This window comes from Gossypium hirsutum, chromosome A10 (genome assembly GCF_007990345.1).
Source record: "Gossypium hirsutum isolate 1008001.06 chromosome A10, Gossypium_hirsutum_v2.1, whole genome shotgun sequence".
Classification (NCBI taxonomy): domain Eukaryota; kingdom Viridiplantae; phylum Streptophyta; class Magnoliopsida; order Malvales; family Malvaceae; genus Gossypium; species Gossypium hirsutum.
The window spans coordinates 21,660,409-21,686,920 of record NC_053433.1 but is presented as its reverse complement, the minus strand read 5'-3'; the positions used below and the strand labels follow the sequence as shown (position 1 = coordinate 21,686,920).

Below are 26,512 nucleotides of genomic sequence, written 5' to 3'. Positions count from 1 at the left end.
TGTAATCTTTGGAGAATTTCCTCTAAAGATTGCATATATCTATATCTACCCAAAGGTCTTGAAAGTGCCATTGCTGCCAGTCTATCGGCAACTTTGTTGCCCTCTCTGAATATACTCACTTTTCACGACACTTTTGAATAGTTTTTCTTTTTTTCACTAGTATTTCTAGACTCCATTTCTATTCTTCCTCTTTTGAAGTAGAGACAAAGATACATTAATATCATTGAAGGTAGAAATAATATAGAGACCCCTATACTAGGAGTCGAATTATATTTTGCTCCTTCTACTTAAAAAATGGGTAGATTAATCTTATATGTTAGGTCAAATAGCAAATTGATGCTTTTATTAAAAGTTTCATTCATTTTTATTGTTAAAAAATTATCATTGTACATTAGCATAAGGTATATGTGACGTGTCTAGTTATTTCATCAATTTTTTAATAAAAATAATCAATTTACTTTTTAATATAATCTATAGAAACTAAATCGCTTATTTTTAATAGAAAAGACAAAATATAATCTAACTCCTAATATATTATCTCAATAGTAATTTTAGTAGCTATATTTGAAAGTACCTTAAAAGTTAATATTTTTATTTCTTAATTGAGAGATAAAAGCTGAATTATCTAAAAAAGGAAATTAATTTAAAAGATTAAATAAAAATATGTATAAAAGTATAAAAATAAAAATTATTTAAAAAAAATTCTAATTATAATCGGCTCCGATTGAACACCCAACAATTTCCTCGTCCATGTAAAAGGAAAATAATTAATAATAATAATAATAAATAAATAAAAGCCTTAGAATTTCAACCAAAACTAAAACAGAAGCAACGACGAACAGTGAACCGTATCGTTCTTTTTTCTTCTACATTACTCCTCTGTCCTCTCCCTCTCTTTACTGCGAAAAAAAAATTCGGACAGGGGGACGAACAACCTTGAATTCGACGACGCACTCAAACCATGTCTTACGACTATCTTTTTAAGTACATAATCATCGGTGACACTGGTAGCTTACTTCTCTGTTTGAAAATTTCCCAATTTGATTTTTCTTTTTTTTTTAAGTATCATTTAGAAATGCTTTCAAATTTTTTGGGGATTTGATTTGATTTTTTTGTGTTGCAGGTGTAGGAAAGTCATGTTTGCTTTTGCAGTTTACAGACAAGAGATTCCAACCAGTTCATGATCTAACCATCGGTGTTGAATTTGGTGCTCGGATGGTCACCATAGATGGCAGGCCCATCAAGCTTCAGATTTGGGATACTGTAAAAACCCTAACTCTTTAACCTTATATATACACACGCGCACTCTGTTGTGTTGTTTTCTGGAAAGGGTATTAAAATTTTAGAATTTTTAGCTTTGGCATATGAATAATTTAGGTTTAGAAGCCAAAGAGTGTTACGAAAGATTTTGGTTATTAAGCAAGGAACTATGGCTGTTGGGTCTAGAAGAACTTAGGGCTAGGGGCCCCCAAAGAATATGATTATGTGCTAAGTTTAGAGTAGAGTTTTGTCGGAATTGAAATTCTTTTTCCGACGAAAAGCGCAGTTTTATTTGTTTGTCTATTTGATTGGCTTTTAGTTGGCTTAATGGTGAGAGTAAACGGAGGTGAAAGTGAAAGCCTTTGGTGACTCGTTTTTCAGGGGATTATATTTTTGATGACATTAGGTATCTTTTAGTTGTTTTTGTGTAGGAACTCTACCTTCTTTCATGGGGAGGAGACTATATTGGGTGGTTATTTATTCTTTTTTCGCTTGCTTCCTACTCAAGGAATGTGGAACCGTCGAAACTTAGCTTATTAATGAATTCAATGGCTTATGTTATCTCTAGTGCTATAAATGAATAGAGCATTCAGTAAGCAGTTTATAAATGGGTTTGGTTTAGGGTCATCATATTCATTTATTAAGTTTTGAACAAGATTTTAACACTTGTTAAGAAAACGAATGAGTTGAACATCAATAAATGTGACTTGTTTATGTTCACGAACAAGTTCAATAAGTTGTTCATAAACAAGCTTAGTAAATGCTTGCTGGCGTATTCTTCTTCTTTTTGCAAGCAGACTACATTTAGCTTAAGCATCTTTTAACATAATTCAAGTCTTGATTCGAATTTTATATCATTAAGAACCATATATGGATAGATTAAAAGGAATCCAATGTTTATGATTTTCTTTAAAATGTTTATATCTAGGTAAAAATGGAGCCATTTTATGGTTGAGAGATGGAATTTAAAGAAACTGTAGTGGGAATCTACATCTATTTATATGCTTCTCTTTCCCACCTTTTTTTTCACTGCCAAATTTAAATGCTGAAAGTGTACCCAACAGAAAATGGTAATGTTAGTTGAATATTGATATTTGGGTTGTGATTAGTTCGTAAAGGTAGGCTAAAGTTTGAAACTTTTGAGGATATAAAAGAGAGCTTGGTTTCAATCAAAGCCAGATAAGTAGGCTGAGCTGAGTTTGAACAAGGTTTTTGCACTTTGGCTTGAGCTCATCTATTGCCCAGCTTGTTAACATCTAACTGAGCTTGTAGTTATCTCAACTATTTTTCTTTTCCTTCTTTTTTATTTTCTATTTCATTGTTCATCATTTTGATGGATTTGAGCCAGAGCTTATGCATGATTATATTTCAGGCTGGGCAAGAATCCTTCAGGTCCATCACCAGATCTTACTATAGAGGAGCAGCAGGAGCTCTTCTGGTCTACGATATAACCAGGTGAGAGACAGAATCGTCATTCGGTGCAGAATTAGTTGCTGTTATCTGTGAACTATTGGAGATTAGTGAAACCCTTAAAACAAGGTTGTAACGTGCAAGGATACTTAAGTAATAGGTGTAGATGAGTTGAAGGTTGCTTGCATCTCACTATTATAGCTTTTGCTTCAAGATCTTTTCTTACCCTTGGATTTTAGCAACTTTTATTTCCTCTCAGTTAGGATGCTAAGACTGGTTTCATTTATTTCTATTATAGGACTATCAAAGCTTACAAAACCTAGTTCTGGAACATTTGTAGTTTCTTATATCTGAACTGCAAATTTGTAAATTGACCAGGAGAGAAACATTTAATCATCTAGCAAGTTGGTTGGAGGATGCACGACAACATGCAAATCCAAACATGACAATCATGCTCATTGGGAACAAAAGTGATCTTTCTCACAGGAGGGCTGTTAGCAAAGAAGAGGGCGAACAGTTTGCTAAGGAAAATGGGCTTTTGTTCTTGGAAGCATCTGCTAGAACAGCTCAAAATGTTGAGGAGGTAAGTATTTTCCCCCCTAATTTGCACATCAAAATTTTAGATCTAGCGCCATCATTTTATTTGGAATTTTTAGTGCTTTCTTCATTCCTTTAATATATTTTACTTTTGACTTGAGAACGAGTGTTGAGCCATATATTTAGAGAATCCGAGCATCTGTCAGATACAAGCAGGGATTTAAATAGCGGTCCGTTACCGAAATAGCGGCCGTTATATAGCGGTAACGGCACCGTCCGAAACCGTTACTGCCGAAACCCGCTATACCCGCAATACACAATAAGTAATGTAAAATTCACGACCGCAATACCCGCAGTGACCGCAATAGCGTCCGTTATGTCCGCGACTGCGACAAACGCGACGCGACCGCAATTTAAATCCCTGGATACAAGTATCTTGACCCGGATGCTTAAGGAAAAAAAATGAATAGTCAGAGCAGCATAGCTTTTGTTGAACTTTTGCTGAGCAGTTCTAACTGAAATTCTGAATCATTTTGCAGGCCTTCATAAAGACTGCTGCTAAAATCCTTCAGAACATTCAGGAAGGAGTCTTCGATGTATCCAATGAGGTAATAATCGAGGCACTTTATTGAAGCAAAAAAAATTCAGGTCAGGAGGGAAGGGGTGAAGGGGGCAACTTGCATTTTAATTAGACATACGGGAAAAATATATACCAAAATATTTTTAGTTGCACTTAATATAATAGAATATAATATTCTACTAACAATAAATATTTGATTCAATTTTTCTGTCATGGTTATTACATATCAAATTGAAAGAAACAAATGTGAGGATGACGTTTCTTTGAAATAAGTTTGGAGCTTATGCAGATCGTAAACAAATTTAATATTAATAATTAATTTATATGAAAGAATTAAATCCAAACACAATAGTAGAATTTCATATAGATATAAGAAGTAATAGTTGAATTTATGACTTTTGAGGAGAAGTTATGAGGGCCAGCCAAATACGAATTTAACATATACGCCATTGACTTGCATATATGCATCAAAAATCTTGAAAGTCAGAGGGACCATGGTCCCCTTTAACGGCCCCTGGCTTCGCCTGAAAAGATGTCTGGAACTGATTATACATTTGCCCGTATGCCCCCCTCGCTTCATTGAGGGGATGTCTAGAACCAAAGATACTGTCTCCATATAGAGGAGGGCATTGTTTCAATGGACTTTATAGCCGGAAACTAAAGAAAACCATGATTTAGCTAGTTCGACTTTCTGTAAGGGGGTTGATAAACTTGTTATATGTGGTTTGAACCTAGAATTATCGTCATTAATCGAGAGACGAGGACACTTTCGATTAATTGTTTTCTTTTTGTCAGAACCCTGATGTCTGTCTTCGATGTGATCAGCATTGTTTAAATTGACTTTCTTACATCTTGCAACTAAAGAAAAAAATGATTTAGATAGTTTGAACCATCTTCATTAATCAAGAGACAAGTTGAGTTTCTTACTCAGAAAGGCATTTTTCTTTGAAACTACTGCAGTCATCAGGCATCAAGATCGGGTATGGTCGCGCCCAAGGTCCTTCTGGTGCAAGAGATGGAGCAGTTGCTCAGAGCGGTGGCTGTTGTGGTTAATATAAATGCAAACTATCTCTTGAACCCTGTACTCTGTATTTGATAATTGTGTCCAATTTACTTTCATCAGGTTGCTTTGATGAATATATCCCTTAAGTTGTTGAATTTAGTAAGAAAACCCAATGTACAGTGTTAAAATCTTTTTTCTTTTATCCTTTCATTTTAGTTTAATTTGTAATTTGCACTGTAACATAAATGTTTGATGTTTGCCAACAATGTTCATGGCTAAGAAATGTCAGTTGAACATATTCTTCAGTCTGATCATGGTGAATTCCTCTTTTCTTTTAGTTGAATTTGAATAAAAAATATGTGAGAACTAATGCTACTGCATGATGCACATCACACGAGTTTCAAATTTATCAAATTAATGTGATTGTGGCATAATAATAAAACATATGAATATGATACACATGCAAAATGTATACGTGTGTAAATACTAGGTCCAAGAGGTAAAAGGGATATCTTTGCTTGTCATTTATTCAAGCTTGACTAAAAAGATTCAAGTTCGGCTCAAGTAGTGAAAGTTTGCAAATGACTCAAATTTAAACTCGACCCAAACAGTTCAGAAATTTTTTTCAATGTATTTTTATTATTTTCAACTAATATAGAAAAAATCCCAAAATTCGATTTTAATTTTAGATAGTAGTATGTTATATGGATTGTAGTGCTCGAAATGACTCATGGAGTTAAATAGTCAATATTCCAGATTAGGTTCATGTAATAGTTGAATGTATTCTATGCAAGACTTCTGAATGAATTATATTCAATTTAAGGGGGTTCAAGCTACGATATTCATTTTGAATCTCAAGGAAATCAAAATACTACAATAATTTTTTTTATATATGTATTCATTAGTAGTTTAATGATCAAAATATTTTTCGGGAAAAATAGAAACATCAACTGAATCAGTCAAGAACTAAAATAGAGTTAGACAAATACAGAAGATTTTGGCTCATGTTCTACTTAAGCAAAGGCAATAGTACTTGGGAGGAAAACCAAACCCAAAGCCATGGGTTACCTTAAAAACATATTCTCCTCTTCATTCTATCACGGTCGCCCAAGTGAGGGTCCGAATCTGGCACGCAGGTTGTTTAAGGTTCGAGTAACTAATTGCAGTCTTGGGTCATCTTCTGGAATTTCGCGTCCCTGCAATATAGGAGAAGAGAATATGTAAATTTACAAATTAGTTAAATTATCAGACTGGACAGGTTTTAGTTATGGTGTAGCACTTCAACCGAACCATTGTTTGTTCTTCACCTTAGGAGAATGGAGATTTTGAACAATGAAATTGAAAGGCAACTAATATTGTGGCTGACATCAGCCCAAGCAGTAACAGTAATTTTAGGGGGGAAAAATATTAGACCAAAATCAAACTGAATTTAAAAAAAAAAAATTGAAGCAAATACTATGGTTCAAATCAGTTTCCGGACCCTACTGAGAACCATTGATTGTTCCTCACACTACCTAACAGAAAGGAGATAATGAACAATGAAAGACAACTAATACTTTCGCAGATAGTAAGCTTACTTTTAGGCCACTGTAGTAAGCTTCCACTGCAGGAAGAGATGGAACAATTTTTCGAGCCTGCATCAGGTCCCATATATAGTTTGCATTCGTATATCCACCGGTCTGTGTTGGAAAACAGAAAAAGTTATTACATATTGAAAGATGGCAGTAAAATACTTCCCGAAAAATGTCTGGTAACTTAAGTATTTGCTTACCTTCTCGCCCGCGGCTATAAGGAGGAGATCACTTCCGAATTTAGAGTTCAAGAAGAAGTTTCTTTTAGTCATATTGACCTACGCATTGAGCCAAGGAAACAGTATGATTTTAATATGCCTAAGACAACCATGAGATCAGGAAGTTAATGAGTCAATTAAACAGCATCATACATACCAGTGTTTCTTGAGCAAGTTCCATTCCTCTCGGAGTATACCCGACCATGGCTCCTTCAATGAGTGTCTACAAACAAAGAAATTGCGGTAAATAATTACCCGACTTCAACTATATGGAACCGCATAACGTTAAATCATATTACAAATCAGTCTTTTTATCAAGTAGACATATTCTATGTAGCTCTTAACTATTTGTTTTTCTAGAAGTACTTGTGTCCGACACCCACGTCTGACAAGTCTGCAAACACATTAATAGAGATATAACCTTCCGAGGACCCTTAAATACATGAAAAGGACTTGGAAAACTTAGAAAATACCTATGTTGGATACACACTCATTCAACACTCATGCACAAGTTCAAGTAACATAGGATAAGGTCACTGATGACAATAGAACAAGGTAACAACGAGCAAGCTAGCCACATAATATTACAAAAAAATTGAGGTGGTCTTATATTATCCTCACTGCCATATATAAGTGGACTTCACACATATTGTGAAGACAAATTATATGTTTGACATTAGTTAATTGTCAAGTTTTGCCGGGTTAGAGAAAAAAGAAACAAATGGACAACTATTCACAAAGCACAGAGAAAACAAAAAATATTGACAGAATAATATATCTTAGCAAGTAATGAGTATTGTAAACTCACTGCATAAAGTTCCATAGCCGGAGGCTTTCCTCCATTCATGTAGTCCTCAAAAATTTGAACAGCATGGTCAATGTTTCCAGCATGCAGATAGCATCTAACAAGGAAAAGGCGCAAAAATAAAAACAGGGATTAATAAAGGGAAATTGTCACAACTCGAGAGCTTTTTCCCGTTAAAAAGGCCAAATCAATGACAAAAATAAAATGCTAACCTCATAATTTGCATGGTAATAAAGGTGTCGGGAACTTTTCCATCCTTCTTGAGCATCTCCAGTAAAGTTTCGGTTGCCTACCAAGACCATGGACAAATATATGAATAAAGATTTAAGAATCACATTTGCACAGTACACAAAACATGCTTTGGAAAAACAAAACAGATGAATCCAGAGAGAAGATGGTCCAAAGCGGATTTTCAGAAGATGTGAAATGTTACCTCTACATTCTTAAGGTCTGCACAAGCGTGAAATGCAACATGGTATACAGTAAACTGCCTGTATATGAAAAAGCGCCTATGAACAAATTCAGCAGTAGGTAAGTTGTACAACTCTTCCTCGGAAATACCAAGCATTGTATTTCCAGTATTTCCACTTTCTTCAACAGATGACCAACCTTTTGACTGCTCAGCTAACTCAATAATCTAGAGGGGCGAAATAAATATTAGTAAACTACAAAAAGAAAAGAAAAAATGATGAAGCGCTTGTCAAAGTAGATAAAAATGTTTGAAAATTACTTTGGCTGCTACATCATCTGATCGAGGTGTCTTGTTCATATGTGCAATAATAAGTCCGGCATAGCAGAACTTGTTCAATTCACCACCAGCAGCAGTCATATCACGGACTATTGCTAACCTAAAGCATTTACATGCAGATTAGTTTAATAATTATCCAAATCAAAGAAACTTCTTCGATCAGTCATTAAGAAACAGATAATAGTTTTGCAAAGTCAAAATTCAGTCTAATCACTGTGCAAAATAAGCTAAGGAACAATCATTCCATAGAATACAGAATCCAAGCAAAGTCATTGAACTTAAAAATAGAAAGTCACACCCAAAGGTATAGTACCATACACTTGATCTAGTCGTCCAGCTGCTGCACATGCATTAATAAGACAAACATAAGTTTGTTCATTTGGCTTCACATTGTATCTCTTCATTTCTTCCAGAATCTTGCATGAAAGATAACAATTAACAACTAGGTTAAATAATTTGAGGTTAGCGAGAAAATAGAAATATCAATCTTGAGCTACTAAAAGAATATCAAAATTAAACAAATAAAATATCTCACAAACAAAAGAGAGGGATACCTGAATTGCGAGGTTAGCATTCTTGCATTTCCCACAGGTTGAGATCAAAAAGTTGTACAAAGAGACCTATGACATAAATAAAATTCAAGAGTCATTCTAAATAATTAACACATAATTCGATAAAGAATGAAATGGCCACTTTTGGTATGGTAAAGTAGATATTAAAAACAAACCAATAACAGATTTGATCTGACTCTTCCCGAGTCAGAGTAACATAGGCAATCGCTGCAAAGAAGAACTAGTTAGGATAGAAAGGAAACATACCTCAGGGACTAATCCCATGGCCTTCATTTCATCTCTGAAAAAGAGAGCATCTTGCAGGCGTGACCCTCTCATGGTTCCCATAATCAAAGCTTCAAAAGTATCTCTAGTTGGCTGCACCCCATCCAGCATCATATCATCAAAAACATCCCTCAACAAAAAATGTCTGCATCGCCATATCCAATTCACAAACAAATAAGCCTATAGTCTATTTTTTCTTTGTCATTTGCTTCCTTAGAGTTCCTATAAAGAAACCAGTGTCATAACGGAATTCTCAACCGCCAGACAATATGGATCAAAGCTAAATCAATGGATCGCAATCAAATAAGAAACAACTTAAACCGAACAGAACTTGGTGTCCACAACCACATAATTGATTAATTATGAACAAATAACCAAAGGGAATGTACTCAAAAGTAAAATCATATTTTCTTTTTCTCTAAATGCAAAGTAAAAAATTCTTTAAATTATATTTTTTCCAAAAATATTATGTTTAAATCCAGTTTTTTTTCCTCTCCTTTTTTGCTTCTGAAATTAAAAACAAAATAGTAAAACAAAAACTACACCATATATAAACAAAGACATCAAATAGGACCCGGACAAAGCAACAAGTTAAACGACAGAACCTTCGTTTGGCATTGAGAGAAGCGAGGACAGTGTTATACTCAGAGACATTGTCAGCATAGTTTCGTTTGGCTTTTGTTCCAGTTAAATCCGAAAACTGGCGGCGACCCAGTGAACGAAGCAGAGTCCTGTTGGGACCAGCTTTCGACAACAAAAGATACAAGAAACGAGATAAGAAATCGATTCGTAAAAAGAAAATTTTGGTGTTTGTATAGTTTTGGAATTTATACCGGAAATAAATCGAAAGAGGAACTTCATTGGCGAAAACAGAGTGAATAACAGAGAAGGGTTTTCTTCGCTCTGCTTTGCTTCCAAAAACCCTTTGTGCTTTCTTCAGTTTCTTTGTTTTTTTATCATAGAGCTAAACCGGTGCGTTTCAGTAATGAATGATTTTAGGCCAAGCCCAAGTGGATTAAGGTCTCGGCTACGCAGATAATGTTTTTCTTCTCCCTACCTCATTCTGAAATAATAAAAAATTTAAATAATATTTGATATAGTGTCAGACATAATCTTTCAAAACTACTTGTAGAATAAAAAATATACTACTTGTAGGTGGTTAAAAGTCGCCTTAAAGATGTTTGTAACATAAACTTTGATTATATCAAACTATCTGAGCATATAATGCAACTCTTAAAACTTATATTAAAACTTATACTACCTTCAAACAGGTTCAATTTTTTGAATTTATCGTATCCATTTTATAATCCATGTTCAAGATTTTTTATTATCCCTCTCTTAAAAATATCATCTCTAAAATTTAAACTTACACTCTTTCTTTAATAGTAGAATATACCTCATCACAACACCAATACTTGCTGATGGCTTACTTTAAATTTGATTACTATTTGAATTTAACTTAACATTATTCATTGTATATTCGATTGCATTATTTACCTAAACGAGACTTTAATTATATTTAATTATATCATGTCTTAACTCGATTAATATATATATTATTACCAATGCAAAAAAACATAAGCTCAAGTATACTAAAATGTGTTATCTTCCTATTTATGTGTTAAGAGGCTATAGGTAATTTAACATTAGATATGATTAAAACTAAACATTGGGATTTTGGATTTGTAACCTTCCTTTCTCCTACTTTGATTTGCAATCTCTTTTGCATAAAAAAAAATACATATTTTTCCCCAAGGTCAAACCTGCAGAAATCTTTGGAAAAAAAAATTGAGAGAAAATACGAAAAGGGAAAGCATCCACAAACTAGCAAAAGTAGATTAAGGTAAAACAAAAGAGCAAGTCAAATTTACTACAATTAAAACCATTTAATCCAAAGGGATTTGGGAATTTGCCTTTCTATTTTGCCAAACAAAAAACTGGAAAATTTGTAGCTGAATTACATGCCAAAAACACTCGCCTTCACAAGCCATAAGGGCAACTTAGCTGCTTGTGTTTTTCCGACTCTTCTTCTTCCTTGATGCAAAGCTGCTCGGTCCGATTTCTATTGTCATTCTCTTTGCTCTACAACATCAGACAAGAACTAAATAATCCCCCCAAAAAAAAAAGCTGGTTTGCTATGCATCAATGTGAAGAAGAAATGAAAGTATAAAAAGTTATTCAGAAATGGCGGACATATACATAAACAAGATTTAAATGAAGCATTGTACCTTGTAGAAAGCTCTTCGGACTCCTTTTTGCGTTCTTCGACCACAGCCTCTGATGGAAGAAATACATTGAAATTAAGAGACCAGACATAAAATCAGATGATTCAACATAATTTTCTAAATTAGGACACAGCAGCCAAAAGATACCAGATTTTTTAGTCCCAACAAGTTATACAACAAAAATAAACTGTGCTCGTAAAAGATTCATTTAGTTGTTCTAAGTTCACATAACCCGAACAAAGTTCTAATAACTTATTGAGTGCGCACACACATAACTACAAAGTGCATAACTTTTTTTCAAAATGTATATCTGCTTTATACAGGAGAGTCCAACCGCACCTGGTTCGTTTTCATCATCACTTTCATCTGACTCTGAACTAGAACCCCATCGATCCCCTCCGTCATCAAAGTCCCAACGGTCTCCAACCGGGGGAATCCAAAACTCAGGTTCTTCAGACTCACTTTCATTTTCAGCTGAATCTCTAACTTCAGAGATAATTTCTTCAACTGCCTTTTCCTTTTCCTTCATCTTCTTCTTATTTTTTACTTTCTTTGGCTTCTTCTCACCTTCCTCGCACATGGTTTCATCATTCAACTCCTTCTCCATTTCCTTTTGCTCTGTTCATAAGAATTCACCAAGAATTAACACAAAGTATGCCAATCAATCTACAAATCAAATAACCAAAAAGTGCAATTCGAACCTAATTTATTGAGAAACCGTTTCCCATTGATATGCTTCCAAATATGTTCCTCAGACTTGTTGACGTTATCACCAGTTAGTTTACAAATCAACTTCGAACTGATAAACAATAAAATAGAAACTCAGAATCAATCATATTTGCAGAAAACACATGAATGATGACACTAATCAAATGTAAAAGATTCACATAGGGGTGTAATGAAACACAAATGCTCACAACCTACTCGGGTTTGCTCGAAACAAAGTTAAATTTGGCTCAGAAATAGTTTAGTTGAGCTCAACCTCAGCTCGATACCCGAATTTGAATATCTTATTACTTAACTCAAATAGCTCATGATTCTAATTGAGCTCTTTATTTTTAATTGGTATTAAAAATTTCAATTCAAACTTGAACTCAAGTTTGAGCATAAATAATCAAGCTCGAAGTCGAACACGAGACTAGAGCTCATTCTTTTTACTAGGTAAAGTTGCCTAATTGAGTAAGCTCGAACAGTTCGACTTTTATCTCGAACCAAGTTTGAGTTTTAAACAAGAAACCCAATCTAGCTCAAGCCGAGCTCTGAATTTCGAGATAAGCCTGGACTCATCTCTATTATAACTCTAGATTCACCCTAATAAAATTCTCTATAATGAAAATTTGGAACCTCAAGACAGAAACTTGGCATTGGTAATCGGCCAAATGCTTTAAAACATGTAGATTTCTAGAGAATATTGTAACTCCCCCCAAAAACCCTTATTTTCAACTTGAAAATATTTGACCCAAAACATAATTTTTTTCGATTTATTTGATTCTGGGTCATCACAAAATAGCTTAGTTTAGCTAAAAGTTTCAATCTTTGTTAACCCTTTTCTTCATTTAACATAAACAAATAGATAAAAATAATTAACAAAAAGAGAATCGGTTAAGAAAAAAAGCTACAGATTCAATTAATGTAATAAAAAGAAAGAGGAAGGCATTGGGTTTTTGTCGGTTCATTTACCGGGAAAGAGGGTCTTGTTTGAACATGTTGAGAGGGGGCTTAGAGTGAGACAAAGCAAAGTCGATAAGGCCTAAACGACAACGTTTGCTGTGAGCATAGGAATCCTTGTCTTTGACGACCATCTCGTGGCCTGTTTCAACGCACTTGAGCCTGCCGTTTGGGAGTTCCGAGAAGGTTGGAGGTCCCAACAAATCGGTCCCTTCTTTGTTTCCGCCGCCGCCTCCTTTCTTTTCTTCACTTGCCTCCTCCATTGCTGTCGTTAATTGTTATGGCTGCTGCCTAGGCGTTCTCTTCTGCTTTCACTTCTTTGATGCCTAGAAACGACACCCTTTTTTTTTTCTTATGTCTGTTTAAATTCAATCAGACGACAACGTTTAACCAAAGTTGTTCTCTTTTGGTGTGTGATAAAACGGCACCTTTTCAACGTCGTTTAAGGGATTCAGATGATCATTGAAGATTAATTCGGAAAAAAAATAATTGTAGAGGTGCCTGTGGCCGGACTAGGTTCAACAAAAAATTTAGGCCCAATTGATACGTTCAGATTCAGTCGGAAAATGAGTTTAAATTTTTATTCAAGTTAGAATCAGATTATATTTACTAAATTTTGGCCTATCCGGTCCCGTGTGTTTTTTTTTTATACAAGCAGGGAGTACATGCATGCCTCTCTTCAGATGTTTGCAAATAAAACCATATATAAAACACAATTCAGGTACTTACGGGAAGAATTAAGATTTTGACACCGGAAAACTTGGATTATTTCAAAATAGATAAAACCCCCTCTTCATTGCTATTTAGTCCTCATATACATAACCTACATAAACTTGGGGTCATAAGATCAACTCCACAAACAATCCCTACACAAACCATATAAACTCTAGCAAGGAAATCAACCTTAGCAAGAAGCATAAACAAAAAAAACAGAGATGAAAGAAAAATAATTCAAAAATGGTGGAAATGTTCAAAAACAGAGGGTTGTTACCTTCGGGTTTTGGAGTCGTTAACGATGATGGTGGTGGCCTGTGGGTGTTGGAGTGGAAACAGGATTTGGAGGTGTTAATGTTAGGGATTAGAATTAAGGATTTGAAGGAGAGTGGCCGAAGAAATCGGGAAAAGAAAAGAAAGGGTGGCCTATTATTTTAGCAATATGATTCGGGCCGAACAGGTCAGGCCCAAAAATCATATTTAAGACCCAGCCCATTTTGAAAATGAGACTCGCTTTTTGTCTAAGCCCATTTTATGAGCCTATAATTTTGTCCAAACCCTCTTACTTTTCAGGTGACCTTTCAGAATTTGTATCATAGATAGACCCTTATTTTCTAATATATCCACATTGACAGATATCTAGACAAAGTATAATCTTTTAAAAATTTTGAATATGCTCATATCAACTATATTCATCCGTATTTAACACTGATCCGAATACAAACAACATAGATTTTCAATACACACAGTATCTGAGATTTACAGCAATAGTATCATATTGTTCCAGCTTCTAACAAAAACAGTATATAAGCATTTCTTACATTGCTAAATGTAGTAGAGCCTTGACCCAGGCCAGAAGTAGAAAATAAAGGCTACTCTAATGTACCCAATTTTTCTTCATCAACCTCAAATGCCTTCCTTGCTTGCTTCAGCTCTTCTTGCATTGATAGCAATTCAGTACAACGATTTAGTTTCGGCAAGTCCTGCATGATCAAAGTGATTACTCCAGCCTAGCTCATGCTATAAGAAGCTTGGATTTCAAGACTCGAAACTTGGATCAAGATACATCAACTTTTGCTATTAAAGTTCAAACTCATTTTAAGCTAAAATTCAGATTGTTTGATCAAACTCGCTCGTAATGAGCTATATTCTCATGCTTGATTTTAGAATCTACTCTTTATGCTCAAATCTGAATAAAGCTTTATATTACTAATTAAGAAAATAGATTAGGACATGAGCTACTCGAGTAAAGCATTCAACTCATTCAACTACTCGAGGTTGTGTCAACAATTATTTAGCCAAAGTTGATTTCCTTTTAGCAAACCAAAACCAAGTAGCCTCCGAGTATACATGTCTTGTTTACCTACCTACTCCATGTTATTATAATTAATTCAAAGGAAAAGTGATAAAAATATCACACGCAATCTCCACCATTGGAAACTAACTCAAGAACAAGGCCTATGACCCATTTTCTTTTTCTTGGAGCACCCAAGTCAGAAACTAGAGTCCGATAATATGACTATCTGAAAACTCTTTAAATACATTGAAAACATTTCTAAAAATTTGAAATGCTTTTGTCGGACACAAACTTACACCTGACACTCACACATAAGTCCCAAGTAACATAGCTCAGGACTATAATCTCAAATAAATTAGTTTAAACAATTTATGGAAATATATAGAAATTCCAAGTATCACAATACATAAGCAAATACTCCACTAAAACTATATTTTTCTGATTCCTCATTTCGTATGAACTGTCTGTGCTCGACATTCATGTCCAACATATATTCAAACATGAGTAAGAGGATATGACCCTCCAAGAACCCTCCAAATACACCAAAAAACTTAAAAGATATTAAATATACCCATGTCGAACATAAATCTATATTCAACACACACTCATCCGAATAAAGTACAGTGTAAGTTACCTTGCGAATGAGATATAGAAAATCCTCGACCGATAGCTTTCCTCTCTTTGATCCAATATCTTGAGCTTTATGTGCCTAAAGATGGTTCGAAAAATAACAAACATGTTACCAACAATGCCATCCCATCAAACCAAAAAATCAAAATCAGCAAAGCATTAAAAATAACACCATATCTGTTACATATTCCACCACAATATCCTCCACAAGGGCCACAGTCTCCGGAAGTGGCTGAAAACACAACAATTGAAATTCATAATTATGATCAAATAAATTATACAATCGCAAATGCATCACTTTTGTTACAGTTATATACGCAGGCAAATGTAGGCAACTAATGAACCTTTCTCACAATAAAGCATCCATACTCCATAGAATGAGATCCGGAATTTTATATATTGTAATTGTACTCCTCCTTTCGATCTCTATGTTTTTTCAACTCTTCATTTTTCTAGAGAACTTCATATCCAACATTAATGTTCAATGAATATTCAGACATGAGTGGGGATACAATCCTCCAAGGGTTTTCCGAAAACATGAAAAAACTTTTAAAAAATTAAACAAACCTGTACACAACATTCACACCCGAATCTAAATAATATAGTATGACTTTATCCTCTCAACTCAGAAAAGTGTATCATATGGTGCCTTGTTTTAGCTTGAACTTACAAACATGCAAATATTATCATTGATTAATAGAATATAGACATATAGCAAGCAAAGAAATTGTGAAAAACATATTATAACTAAGAGCAACTTCTTTGAATTAGCCTTACTCATACGATAAATATTTTGAGCAACTTATTGCAAAGCTGCAACCTAGGTTGCTCCAACCTTCCATTTTTCTTTTTCATGTTCAACACATATTCAAACATATGTGTGGAGATATAACCCTCCAAAGACATGGTAAAGCTTAGAAAATTTTGATATATCCATGTCCGAATATATATCCGTATGTAACAATCACATCCGAGTCCAAAGAACATTGCTTGCAAATATGCACTTTAACTCAAAGCTTTAGCCCTCTCAAAACAATCACAGTATAAAAGGTTAAAAAATCCATGGTTATGGAAAAAAAACATCGGGGAAATAACTTAATGGCTACAAACTCTAAATGAAATCATACGCATAAAATATACAAAGCTCGTCAAAGAATTCAACAGAGGATACAGCATTCATCAAAAATAGGTTAGTGGGCTCAATGTTGAAATTCCGAAGGATACTTACATTAGGATCATCTCCAAAACCATACATCATATGCTGCACTGTAACAAGAAACAAAGGAAAAAGAAAATGTAAATTATTGAAAAAGAAAAACAAAAGAAAATTTGCAGGAAAACTTGTATAAATAAGAAAAATCGGTTTTACAATCTTTTTGAAACACTCCTCTTTTGCGCTTGAAAGATGTCTCTGAAGGTTGTGAAGAACTGACTTTTGATTTTGAAGAGGCTCCTGTAGATGGGTTACTCATCCTCTATCCCAGAAAAAAAAACTTCTCACTTTCCCACAGAATCGCGGAAAACAAACAAGTCCCAAGAAAAAAAAATCTATATCAGAAAACCAAGAATCTTTAAAGCGTTTAAATCGAAACAAATGGTTTTATCCCGTCGCTGATTTTCTGGAGAAGGAACAAATACGAGAAAAGGATTCAATTCAAGAAATTTTGAGAGAAATCGTCGTTGAACTGAAAAGATGGTAATTTTATGGGCCAAGATAGACTCCTATTTTGGCTCACCAATGTCTTTAGTTGGGCTGAGCGAAGGTATCTGTTGTATACTTTTAGTGGTTTTTTTTTTTTTTTGTTTTTTCTTTGAAGAGGAAAAAAGTAGAATAATATGGACAGATAATTACAAAGATTATATATTTGAATCACTAGCACAAACTAGATTAAGCTTAGACTCCAAAATAATTTTGAATAAAATCCATTCAATCTATAAATAAATCTGGATAGAGTATACATATGATTTATATGAAGTGGACTCGAACTTAGACACTTAGGGCCCCTTTGGATGCAACTGGATCTCAGTACGTTATTTTTTTTAGGCTAAAAAAAATTGCAACTGAAATGCTAGCAAACGCCAGGCTGTTTGGAAAGCACTCTTCAGTGCGTTGAAAATGTATTTCACCTCACTGGAGCCTTAATTTTAGACTGGAGCCTTTTGTTCCAGTAAAAATTTCTCAACTTCAATTGCTTTTTCTTTTCCTCTTTTACCCATTCTTCAGTTGCATTCTTCAAGCTTTTCTGATGTTGGGTTACCCTTCTTCTCCCCTTTCCCCTTCCCCTTGGGTTGCAAATCAGTTTGGTCAAAGACCTCTTCCGGTTCCTCCTTCATCCAGGTAAGGCTTCTTCTCCTTCATCCGTTCTTCATTCCTTTTTCTTCTTCCGTTCTTCATCTTCTCTTCTCAGCATATTCTGTCTTCAGCTATAAATAAAGAAGCACGCAATTTACCAAATTTGTCAATGAAGACAAAGTCCGATTCACCGAAAGAAACAATGGCAGAGCCTTATGTTGAACAAGTAGAGTATCTCGACGTTCTCACTAAAATTGGTAAAAAAATCAGTAAAAAAATTGGCGGTTCCAAGCCCAAGCACGTCCCTTCATTCTTGTCAATTTCTGGATTATCTGTTTTTGATCTTTCAACATAAAAGATTACTTTACAACTGGCTCTTTTATTTATTTTCTATACTGCCTGTTGCTTACTCTTAGCAGAAAACATGTTTTTGCAGTTATCAAATTGGAAAATTATAGGACAATTTAATTTAAGCTATACTTGTTATTTGCAGCTTCTGTAAATTGGGTTTGATAGAACCTTTGAGATTAGTTAAGCTGGTTCCTTGAAATTGGGAGTAATAGCTTCATTTGTTGATTTGGTTTGTAATTTCTTTCAATGAACCCTTAATTTTTTTGCTTAATTTTTTTGGTACTCAATCTGGATTATAGAACTGAAAGTTTTCAAGTGTGTGTGTGAGTTGGGGGGGAGGCTGCTTATGGTCCTTGAAATTGGAACTGGGAATGGAAAACTTGCAAGCTAGAGCTAGGGAGGCATACATTTGATATAAAATATTTCATTTTGAGTATTATTGTGTGTTAGAGGTTGCTTATGATTTCTGTACTGGCATTTCTCTATAATGGTAGTTTCTTGGTATGTAACTCATTGTGATCTCTTTGCAGGGGAGATGTCCATCGAGATGGGGATTACCATAAAGCAGTCCATGTCTGGATTTTTACTGAGAGCACACAAGAATTACTTCTCCAAAAACGTGCAGACTGCAAGGACTCGTGGCCAGGGTTGTGGGATATCTCCAGTGCTGGCCATATATCTACTGGTGACTCATCGCTAATAACAGCACAGTAAGTGAATCCAATTTCACAAGTCTTCAGTGCTGCTTCTTTCATAGGGCATTTGAAAAACTGTTCGGTCTTTAATCTTTCTATGTGTGCCGTGCACATATATTCTCCCCATGTTCTTATTTATCATTGCTACTTTTTGTTGTTTTATATACTTGCTAGATTTGGTTAATACATTTCTTTTAAATATCTAATTGATAGTTTCCTAACTGATGGTAAACCTAGTGGTTTCTAGATGGCCAAGAAACCTTTTAAATATGCAAAATTCTATATTTGTTTTCCATATCAAAGTACTTTTTTTGTCCAAAAATTGTTGAGATGAACAATAGTCAATAACAGTCGGAATTATCATTCAAAATTTCATGGATTTTGTTTTCTACTGGTTTTCTGGTGGAGTATGGATTACTTTTCTTGATATTCCAAACCTGTCTACAGTAGTGACAAAGTTGACTACAGTGAAACATCTGGTGTAGGTATGGTTTATCATCTCAAGTTTAAACATTGCTTGTACTGAATGAACAAGTGGAATTCAACTCTAGATCTTAAGCCCTTCCACTCTTGGTTGTATTTCAGTCTGTTTTCATGTTGTAAGCTTTTTACTCTTATTTGATTGGAAGTTCCCTTTTTGATCTAAATCGAGCACTGAAAGAAAAATGCCACTGTCAGTGATGAATTTATGGAAACAAGTTGAACAAGTCTGTCTCTTTCTCTCTCTAAAATTTTCCAAAAAATATTGGACTGCCAAAGAGTAAGTGCAATTCAACTTTTGGTGCCTCTTTTAAGGGGTTTTTTTTTAAAGAGAAACATCTTGCACAAAGACAAATGAGAAGCCTAAAAGTCTATAATGTTTGATCACATTTATTTGTTTAGAAAATCCATTTTTTATGGTTTGTTTTTGAACCTAATAGGCTTGCATGGATTTGCTGCAGAATCCCTATTCTGAAGTATATCAATATAGCTCTCAGGTCTTCATTCTATGGATGGGATTCATCCTTCTAAACTTCCATCTTTACCATGATTGTCCTCCTTTTAAGTTGGTTTTAGTCTCAGAATTTAAGGCTGTTGATGGTGCCTGCTGCTTAATGAATAGTTCATTATACATTTTCTTTACAATTATATATGAAAGTCATGCTTTGAAAATGTGAATGGTGAATGGTAAACAGGGAATACTGACAAGTGATTTGTCCCGCTACAAAACTACCTGAAAATGTGAATGTTTTTTATTAGCTTTTTTTTTATGATAAGATACCGAAGTCTCTGATGTAAAATACATTTCTTTTGGGGAATATAGAAGTCACCTAGCTGAAGCAGATCCTAAATATGTTCCTTATGATGTAAATAAACAATATGGTCTTCTCTTTGATATAATTACAAAAAGGTAAGCTGAGTAACTACGACCATGTTGTTGAACAAAATAATTGTCAAATTCATCTAAATGTTATATTCATGTTGACATTTCATGTTGTGGTTAACGGTTCAAATACTTGCTTAAAGGTACAAAGAGAACAATGAAGCACGCAGTCTAATACTACAAAAGCAACTTCGTCGATATGCTCCTGTTTCTCTCACTGCAGAGGTTGTCAACTTTCTGCAATTTTAATACCAGCTACCCTGCTTTATTGGTTGTTATATTTCTAATCCATCTCAATATTTTTATCCTCAAGCTTTATGTAGTCAGTTTGCATGTAGACATTGTCTGATATGAGCAGAATGCGTTGTGTTGTATCCTATGGACACTTTTGGTTTCACGTTATTAATTTGTTAGTTTACAGGTGGATGGTCTTTCTATCACTTTTAAGTTTATAAAAGGTCCATTGCTTTCTTTTTGTTGCTTTGCTAGAACCATTGGTGCATTAATTTCTATTGCTAATGCCATCTTACTAAATTCAAGTCTGTTTTGTGTTCATCAGGGTTCAATATTTTCAATAAACAATTAGCATTTGGCATAAATTTACTCTGAAAAATGGTGTTATATTTTTCATTGTAAGTTCATAGTTGTATTGACTTTGGCCTGCAATGCAACAGGAAACCAGCAGCAAATCAGCATGCAGACCAGCATCCAAGCTGAACCAGATAAGCAGCAGCATTTTGTTTATTTTGTTCATTTGTAACTTGATTTAGTTGCAGTGTAATTTATACTTAAAGTTAGTAGGAGTAGTTATTGATTTATGTTTGATGTTATAGCTGGTATGTCAGCTACATTTTGTTTGTAATTCTATCTAGGCTTTAGTCATGTATTAGTGGGAGCAGTTATACATTAGTTAACTGCCATATTTCATTGTAACATAAATGCTTCTGTTTTCTTGCATATTGCTTATTCAAGTAATGAAGTTAATCTTTACATCATCCGGGTTACTTGTTTCTGTTTTCTTCCTCTACTGTCAAAACCCCAACAGATGTGATTCTTAACTCTTCCCTTTAGCATTGATGACCAGCTCAAGGCTCGACATTGCACGTTCTACATGGTGGCCATAGGCTATTTCAGTTACTAGCCAACAGTTGGCTTTAGTTTTAAAGTTATTTGGTGCTAGCAATGTCTTGCATTGAGTTACTGATGACAAACATTTGAAATAACATGAATTAAGACCCTTATTCTAGAGTTGCTTTATTATTTTATCTTTCAATAATGTTTTATTTTTCTAAAGGCTCAATAATTTCAATAATCTTTCAATAATTAATTGAGCCCCTATAATTAAATATATGATTAATTTTGAAATATTAAATAAAATAAATTTTTGAATTTGTCTCTAGTTTTAATTCATTTTTAATTATTTATTATTAAAAATAAATATAATTGTAATAATTTTAACCATTTATTAATTTTGTAATTGTTAAATAATTTTAAAAACTTCTATTATATATCATTTTTAATCTAATGTCCTTAAAAGTCATTTTCTATTTTCACCTCACTGCTACAGCTGCGTTTGAATCCAAACACACACTCCACCGCTGTTTCTAATCTCACCGCTACAATATCCAATCTCACCGCTACAGTAACTAATCTCACCGCCACCGCTGTTGTTAACCTCACCGGAGCTAAACGCACCGCCCATCCAAACTAAGCCTTAGTCTTAGGGTCTTAACCTTGACTCTGTTCGAATTTTTTTATTATTTTTTAAGCTAAAAAATTTCAGTTTAAACTCATAATATATCGAAATTAAAATATCTAATCAGGCTATTTCAACATTTCAAACCTAAACAAGTCGAGAAGATACCCAAAAATGGACTTGAAATCTGCAGTAAAAATATGTCAATTTTGATTGTTAAATAAATTTTGTGCTATAAATAGACATTCTTAGTTGCTAAACTCTTTTCCTAGTAAAAAAAAAACCTTCAAAGTTTTGGTTCTTTAAGTTTGCGAAATTTATTTTGTTTTTAATTTCTATTATTTGATATTTACATATCTTTTGAATATTCCGCCTTGTTGAGTATAGGATACGTATTCGATAGTTCATAATATTTGCATTATTAACTAGAATTGATACATCCCCATAATTGTTTAATTATTCCAGTACTTTTGACGAATAGTATAGTTGTGTATGTCGAAGTATGCAATTTATTATTATGTGTGTATAAAATATAGGCTAAATGAACTCTGATTGTGTGTATATAATATAGGATTGTTTGTTAATAAGGGAAATAATTTCAACAAGTTTCCTCTTAATTATCAAAAGAAGGAGAGATTGATTAATAGGCGTGATGTCGATAACTATATCCAATTTATTGAAGCATATTAAAATTTATCTTTACATTGATAATCAAATTCATAAATTAAAATTGAAATTTAACATTCACATCATATTAATTTATCTTTAAAATAGTAGTAAGATAGACTAAGTCATTAATCCCATGATAGTGAATTGGATATTGCGGCATATACAACTATGTTATTCAAAAAAATATATTAGAAGCAATAAAACAATTAAATGCAAATATTCTAAGTTGTCAAATATGGATCCAATATTCAATTGATTTAAATATTATTAATTAAAAAGGAAAATACATGAATACCAAAGAATAAAAAAAATATTAAGAACAAATTAGATTTCGTTAAATTTTTACGGTAAAAACTTTGAAATCCCTTTGATTATAAAAAAGAAGTTTAGCAACTTATGGAAAAAAGAAAATGCAAACGTAAAATAAAACTAAATGCAACTATATCATTGTCTCTGGTAAAGGTTTTCATGGGTTGGGTCAGGCCTAAATATTATATTAATATATTTTATGTTTGTTCAAGCTTGACTCAAAACATGGGCCTAAATTTTTGCTCAAGCCTGCTCGTATTTATAAAAGACTAATCGAAGTTTATTTTAGACCTACCCATATTATTTTTAAATTAAATAAATATTTATATTAGTTTAATTTAATATTTTATAATTTTATAAATTTTTTTTATATAATCATCTTAATATTATTTTAATGTTTATATTATAATAGTATTATATGTTTCATATAGTTTTATTTTTTTAATGCGTTATAAATTATATAATATATAAAAATAACATAAAGTGTTATAAAGTTAAAATTGAGTCAGGCAAGGGCCTTTAACGTTCAAACCTGAGCCCGACTCATATTTTAAATGAATTTAAATTTTTGCCCAAGCCCATTTTCAAGCCTAATATTTTTATCCAAACCCTCCCAAATTTCAGGCTGACCTTTAGGCTTGGACAGGTAACTCGACCTATGAATAGGTCTAGTCTCCCCCTAAGTTTTAACTTAATAATATTTATTTATAGGGCAAAAATAATACAATGGAGAAAATATAAAAGTACCATTAATTAAACAATGTAGAATTTTTTTAGATTCTTGATAAATTTTTGCGTCAAACTTTCAGGTCATTTTTGGGCGCATTCTTGAAGTTTCTTAGGCTTAAGATATAAGATAACTTCAATTAAATAATTCAATTTCTTTTGAAACGGTATATTATGGGCTCAAAACAAAATTTTGTAGCTTAAGTTTTAACCAAAATATTAAAGTAATGTTGTGTTAAAAATTTAACTCACAAAAACTTATTAAAAATAAAATTTGAATTCTTTTTATCCAATTATTCATATAAATTCATAATAAATAAAGTAGGAGTTTAAATAATATAATAAAATACTTAAACAACATGAGAGAAAAATACCCGAAATAAATTAAAATTTAAAGGCTTATCAATTTTGATAAAAATGTCGGTCCTTTCATCATCATCAAGGTTGGAGTTCCATGGTTTAGGTCGTTGGTCTTCCTTCCAACTCCTGCGAGCAATGTCAGAATTATCTGAACCATTTATTGATTAAAGTGCATGTTCAACCTCAACCATAGATTTGCCGCTGTTAAATTTGATAACCTTGCAACCCATTTTTCAGAAAAGAGCCCAAGCTAGGGGTCCGATTTTTCTTTTTTCCTTTTAATTTCGGATTTGGGTCTGACCCAGCCCAATTAACTTTAACCTGATCAAGGCCCGCCAATTAAGCCTAGCCCACATCATTTTCAGGCTAGAGTTTCTAAATCCTAACCGCCGCACAGTGTGAATACTTAAAAGAGATGCAAACTTTCAACTAATCGAAATTGAGAGTACAATAATGTACAAAGAGCAGTACAAAGGTCAAAAGAGTAAAACAACAGACACATTTTGAGAGCATTATCGAACAAATAACAGATTAAAGAAGAGAACTAAACACATTTGTAAAACAGATTAATGCAAGATTAAAGAACACCACGTATAACCTGCAAAAAAAGCCAAGAAAAAGGGAGTCAGTAGTGAGGTCAGACACCCTAAATACAATAAAGAATAGAAAACAAAAAACAAAGGAAAAAGAAGAAAAAGGTAGCCTCTCGGCCCTTCTTTCCCTCATGCATGCAATAAACGGGGCCCCTGAAGAATAACGCATCATCGGACCACCAGTCCTCGGGCGTGCAGGGTGCCATGACCCCCTTTTCTTTTCTTTTCTTTTTTCCCTTTCTTTTTCACATTCCTTTTTTTTGTTCTCTTTCTCTTTTTTTCTTTCTCCCTTCGTCCTCGTTAGGTCTAGTAATTTCAGATTTGAAAAGTAAGGGGAAAACCCTTTAGTTTTCGAAACAAAAAAAAGGATAATACAAAAGAAATACTTTTTTTACAATAATTTGTTAGGAGTCCTAAAAATAAAATAAACTTAAACAGAAGCTTTCAAAATATAATAATAAGGGTAAACTTAAAAATAGTCACTTTTGTTTGCTTCATGTTACATTTTAGTCACTTATGTTTGAAATGTTACGTTTTAGTCACTTATGTTATTATTTTGTTACGAAGTGATCACTCTTCCGTTAAGTTCTGTTATCTCCCTAACGGTAATCCTACTTGGCAGTCCAACTAGATATTACTGAATCTGCTAATACATACTTCATCCGGATAAAGTATGCATTATTAAAATTAAATTAAAATATTAAATAAGAAATAAAATTATAAAACAATATGTTATTTGGAAAATAACTATTATTGTAATGAGATACATATTTTATTAGGTATAAGTATTTAAAATTTTACTTTTGTAATGTGATACATGTGTAAATATATATATATAATCATATTAGTGAATCTGCTAATACGTACTTCATCCGGATATTAGTAATATCTAGTTGCACTGCCACGTAGGATTATCGTTAGGGAGATAACAGAACTTAACGGAAGAATGATCACTTCGTAACAAAATAATAACATAAGTGACTAAAACATAACATTTCAAACATGAGTGACTAAAATGTAACATGAGGTAAACAAAAGTGACTATTTTTATAGTTTACCCTAATAATAATAAAAGAAATTTGCAGTTTCAAGCTACCACGTATGGTGCTCTGCCGTCAGATATCGAAGAACCCAGTCGAGCCGACTAAGATAAAAAGGACAAAAACAAAGAAAAATGGAAAAAGTTTCGTTAAAATGAAAAAAAATGAGAAATAAGGGTGCAACGCGCAAGGCACAATTATTTGCTTGTTAATTTAGTATTAATTTTAAAAAATTCTAATAAATTTAGCTTCAACATTTACACATTCACAAAAATACTGTAGGCTAAATTTTGTCAAATCATAAAATCTTCAAACATTAGATACTAAGATTATAGACTTAGATATTAAGCATTAAATTAAATGTATTAAGCTTTTGATACTAATTTAGATTTTTGTCATTCAGATTGCAGACATTTAAACTAAATTTCCAAGATTTTTAGATTTTTAATTTTAATTTAACAAGAGATCTTTAATCTATGTTTTTGTTTAAATTAGATACTATTACATTTAAACTACACTTTACTTCTATAATCAATGTTGGCTTCCTACTATTACATTTGTAAAAAATAAAATAAAAATCATTGGAGCCAGTTAAAAAATAACATGTGTCATTAAAAATTTGAAGAAGAAAAAATAATTAAATAAAAAATTATATTAATATTAAATTAAATAAAAATATCTCCCTCCCCCTAAAATGTAGCAGCAGCTTGAAATCTTCATCATCAGTCATCACTATCATCGTCATCCAAATTCTCTAGAAGGAATCTTCCACTGGTAATATTTTGAAAAGTTCAAAAAAGACAAAAAAAAAAAGAAAAGCAAAAGAGCATTTCAACATTCTAAATCCAACCCATCACCATACTTCCCCCCTTATACCGTCCCTCACACCTCAACCTCAAGGCTCTGCTTTTTCAA

The 26,512-nt window shown here is 33.1% G+C and overlaps 4 protein-coding genes across 6 annotated transcripts; 1 reads left to right on the top strand and 3 right to left on the bottom strand.

Annotated features, from left to right (window-relative positions):
- The first annotated feature begins 786 nt into the window (after nt 1-786).
- On the top strand, nt 787-5,095 carry LOC107897556 (ras-related protein RABB1b). The gene is made up of 6 exons (XM_016823045.2): nt 787-1,007; nt 1,124-1,263; nt 2,633-2,715; nt 3,049-3,253; nt 3,747-3,815; nt 4,748-5,095. The coding sequence occupies exons 1-6, from the start codon at nt 962-964 to the stop codon at nt 4,838-4,840; spliced, it is 636 nt and encodes a 211-aa protein (XP_016678534.1). The 5' UTR covers nt 787-961; the 3' UTR covers nt 4,841-5,095.
- A 564-nt stretch (nt 5,096-5,659) lies between these two features.
- LOC107897554 (pentatricopeptide repeat-containing protein At4g35850, mitochondrial) lies at nt 5,660-9,959 on the bottom strand. 2 transcript variants are annotated; one of them, XM_016823041.2, is made up of 13 exons: nt 9,802-9,959; nt 9,574-9,712; nt 8,951-9,113; nt 8,687-8,752; nt 8,451-8,548; nt 8,115-8,232; nt 7,818-8,021; nt 7,597-7,673; nt 7,388-7,481; nt 6,737-6,802; nt 6,562-6,639; nt 6,368-6,469; nt 5,660-5,986 (listed from the first exon to the last, which is right to left on the bottom strand). In XM_016823041.2, exons 1-13 carry the CDS (start codon nt 9,827-9,829, stop codon nt 5,888-5,890), a joined length of 1,332 nt encoding a protein of 443 aa, XP_016678530.1. In that variant the 5' UTR covers nt 9,830-9,959; the 3' UTR covers nt 5,660-5,887. The 2 variants fall into 2 exon arrangements, with proteins under 2 accessions (XP_016678530.1, XP_016678531.1); XM_016823042.2 differs by having other exon boundaries at nt 9,574-9,709; nt 9,802-9,926.
- Nucleotides 9,960-10,784: 825 nt separating this feature from the next.
- LOC107897555 (surfeit locus protein 2) lies at nt 10,785-13,237 on the bottom strand. The gene is made up of 5 exons (XM_016823044.2): nt 12,874-13,237; nt 11,895-11,992; nt 11,533-11,811; nt 11,197-11,245; nt 10,785-11,050 (listed from the first exon to the last, which is right to left on the bottom strand). The coding sequence occupies exons 1-5, from the start codon at nt 13,122-13,124 to the stop codon at nt 10,969-10,971; spliced, it is 759 nt and encodes a 252-aa protein (XP_016678533.2). The 5' UTR covers nt 13,125-13,237; the 3' UTR covers nt 10,785-10,968.
- A 989-nt stretch (nt 13,238-14,226) lies between these two features.
- On the bottom strand, nt 14,227-17,247 carry LOC107897557 (transcription initiation factor TFIID subunit 13). Of its 2 annotated transcripts, none has more exons than XM_016823046.2 (5): nt 16,872-17,247; nt 16,731-16,768; nt 15,675-15,734; nt 15,507-15,581; nt 14,227-14,558 (listed from the first exon to the last, which is right to left on the bottom strand). In XM_016823046.2, exons 1-5 carry the CDS (start codon nt 16,972-16,974, stop codon nt 14,448-14,450), a joined length of 387 nt encoding a protein of 128 aa, XP_016678535.1. In that variant the 5' UTR covers nt 16,975-17,247; the 3' UTR covers nt 14,227-14,447. The 2 variants fall into 2 exon arrangements, with proteins under 2 accessions (XP_016678535.1, XP_040934918.1); XM_041078984.1 differs by having other exon boundaries at nt 15,687-15,734; nt 16,872-17,240.
- Between the last annotated feature and the right edge of the window lie 9,265 nt (nt 17,248-26,512).

Bases quoted from the DNA above. Each gene is read 5' to 3' on its own strand.
- LOC107897556 (XM_016823045.2), top strand. From the start codon at position 962: ATGTCTTACGACTATCTTTTTAAGTACATAATCATCGGTGACACTG. The intron at 1,008-1,123 runs GTAGCTTACTTC...TTTGTGTTGCAG, and splicing joins CATAATCATCGGTGACACTG to GTGTAGGAAAGTCATGTTTG. The intron at 3,816-4,747 runs GTAATAATCGAG...AAACTACTGCAG, and splicing joins TCTTCGATGTATCCAATGAG to TCATCAGGCATCAAGATCGG.
- LOC107897554 (XM_016823041.2), bottom strand. From the start codon at position 9,829: ATGAAGTTCCTCTTTCGATTTATTTCCG. The intron at 9,713-9,801 runs GTATAAATTCCA...TGTTGTCGAAAG, and splicing joins CCTCTTTCGATTTATTTCCG to CTGGTCCCAACAGGACTCTG. The intron at 6,640-6,736 runs GTATGTATGATG...CTCAATGCGTAG, and splicing joins AACTTGCTCAAGAAACACTG to GTCAATATGACTAAAAGAAA.
- LOC107897555 (XM_016823044.2), bottom strand. From the start codon at position 13,124: ATGGAGGAGGCAAGTGAAGAAAAGAAAGGAGGCGGCGGCGGAAACAAA. The intron at 11,812-11,894 runs GTTCGAATTGCA...TCTTATGAACAG, and splicing joins ACGGTTTCTCAATAAATTAG to AGCAAAAGGAAATGGAGAAG. The intron at 11,246-11,532 runs GTGCGGTTGGAC...TTCTTCCATCAG, and splicing joins TGATGATGAAAACGAACCAG to AGGCTGTGGTCGAAGAACGC.
- LOC107897557 (XM_016823046.2), bottom strand. From the start codon at position 16,974: ATGAGTAACCCATCTACAGGAGCCTCTTCAAAATCAAAAGTCAGTTCT. The intron at 16,769-16,871 runs GTAAAACCGATT...TTCTTGTTACAG, and splicing joins AGGAGTGTTTCAAAAAGATT to TGCAGCATATGATGTATGGT. The intron at 15,582-15,674 runs GTGTTATTTTTA...AACCATCTTTAG, and splicing joins TGGAATATGTAACAGATATG to GCACATAAAGCTCAAGATAT.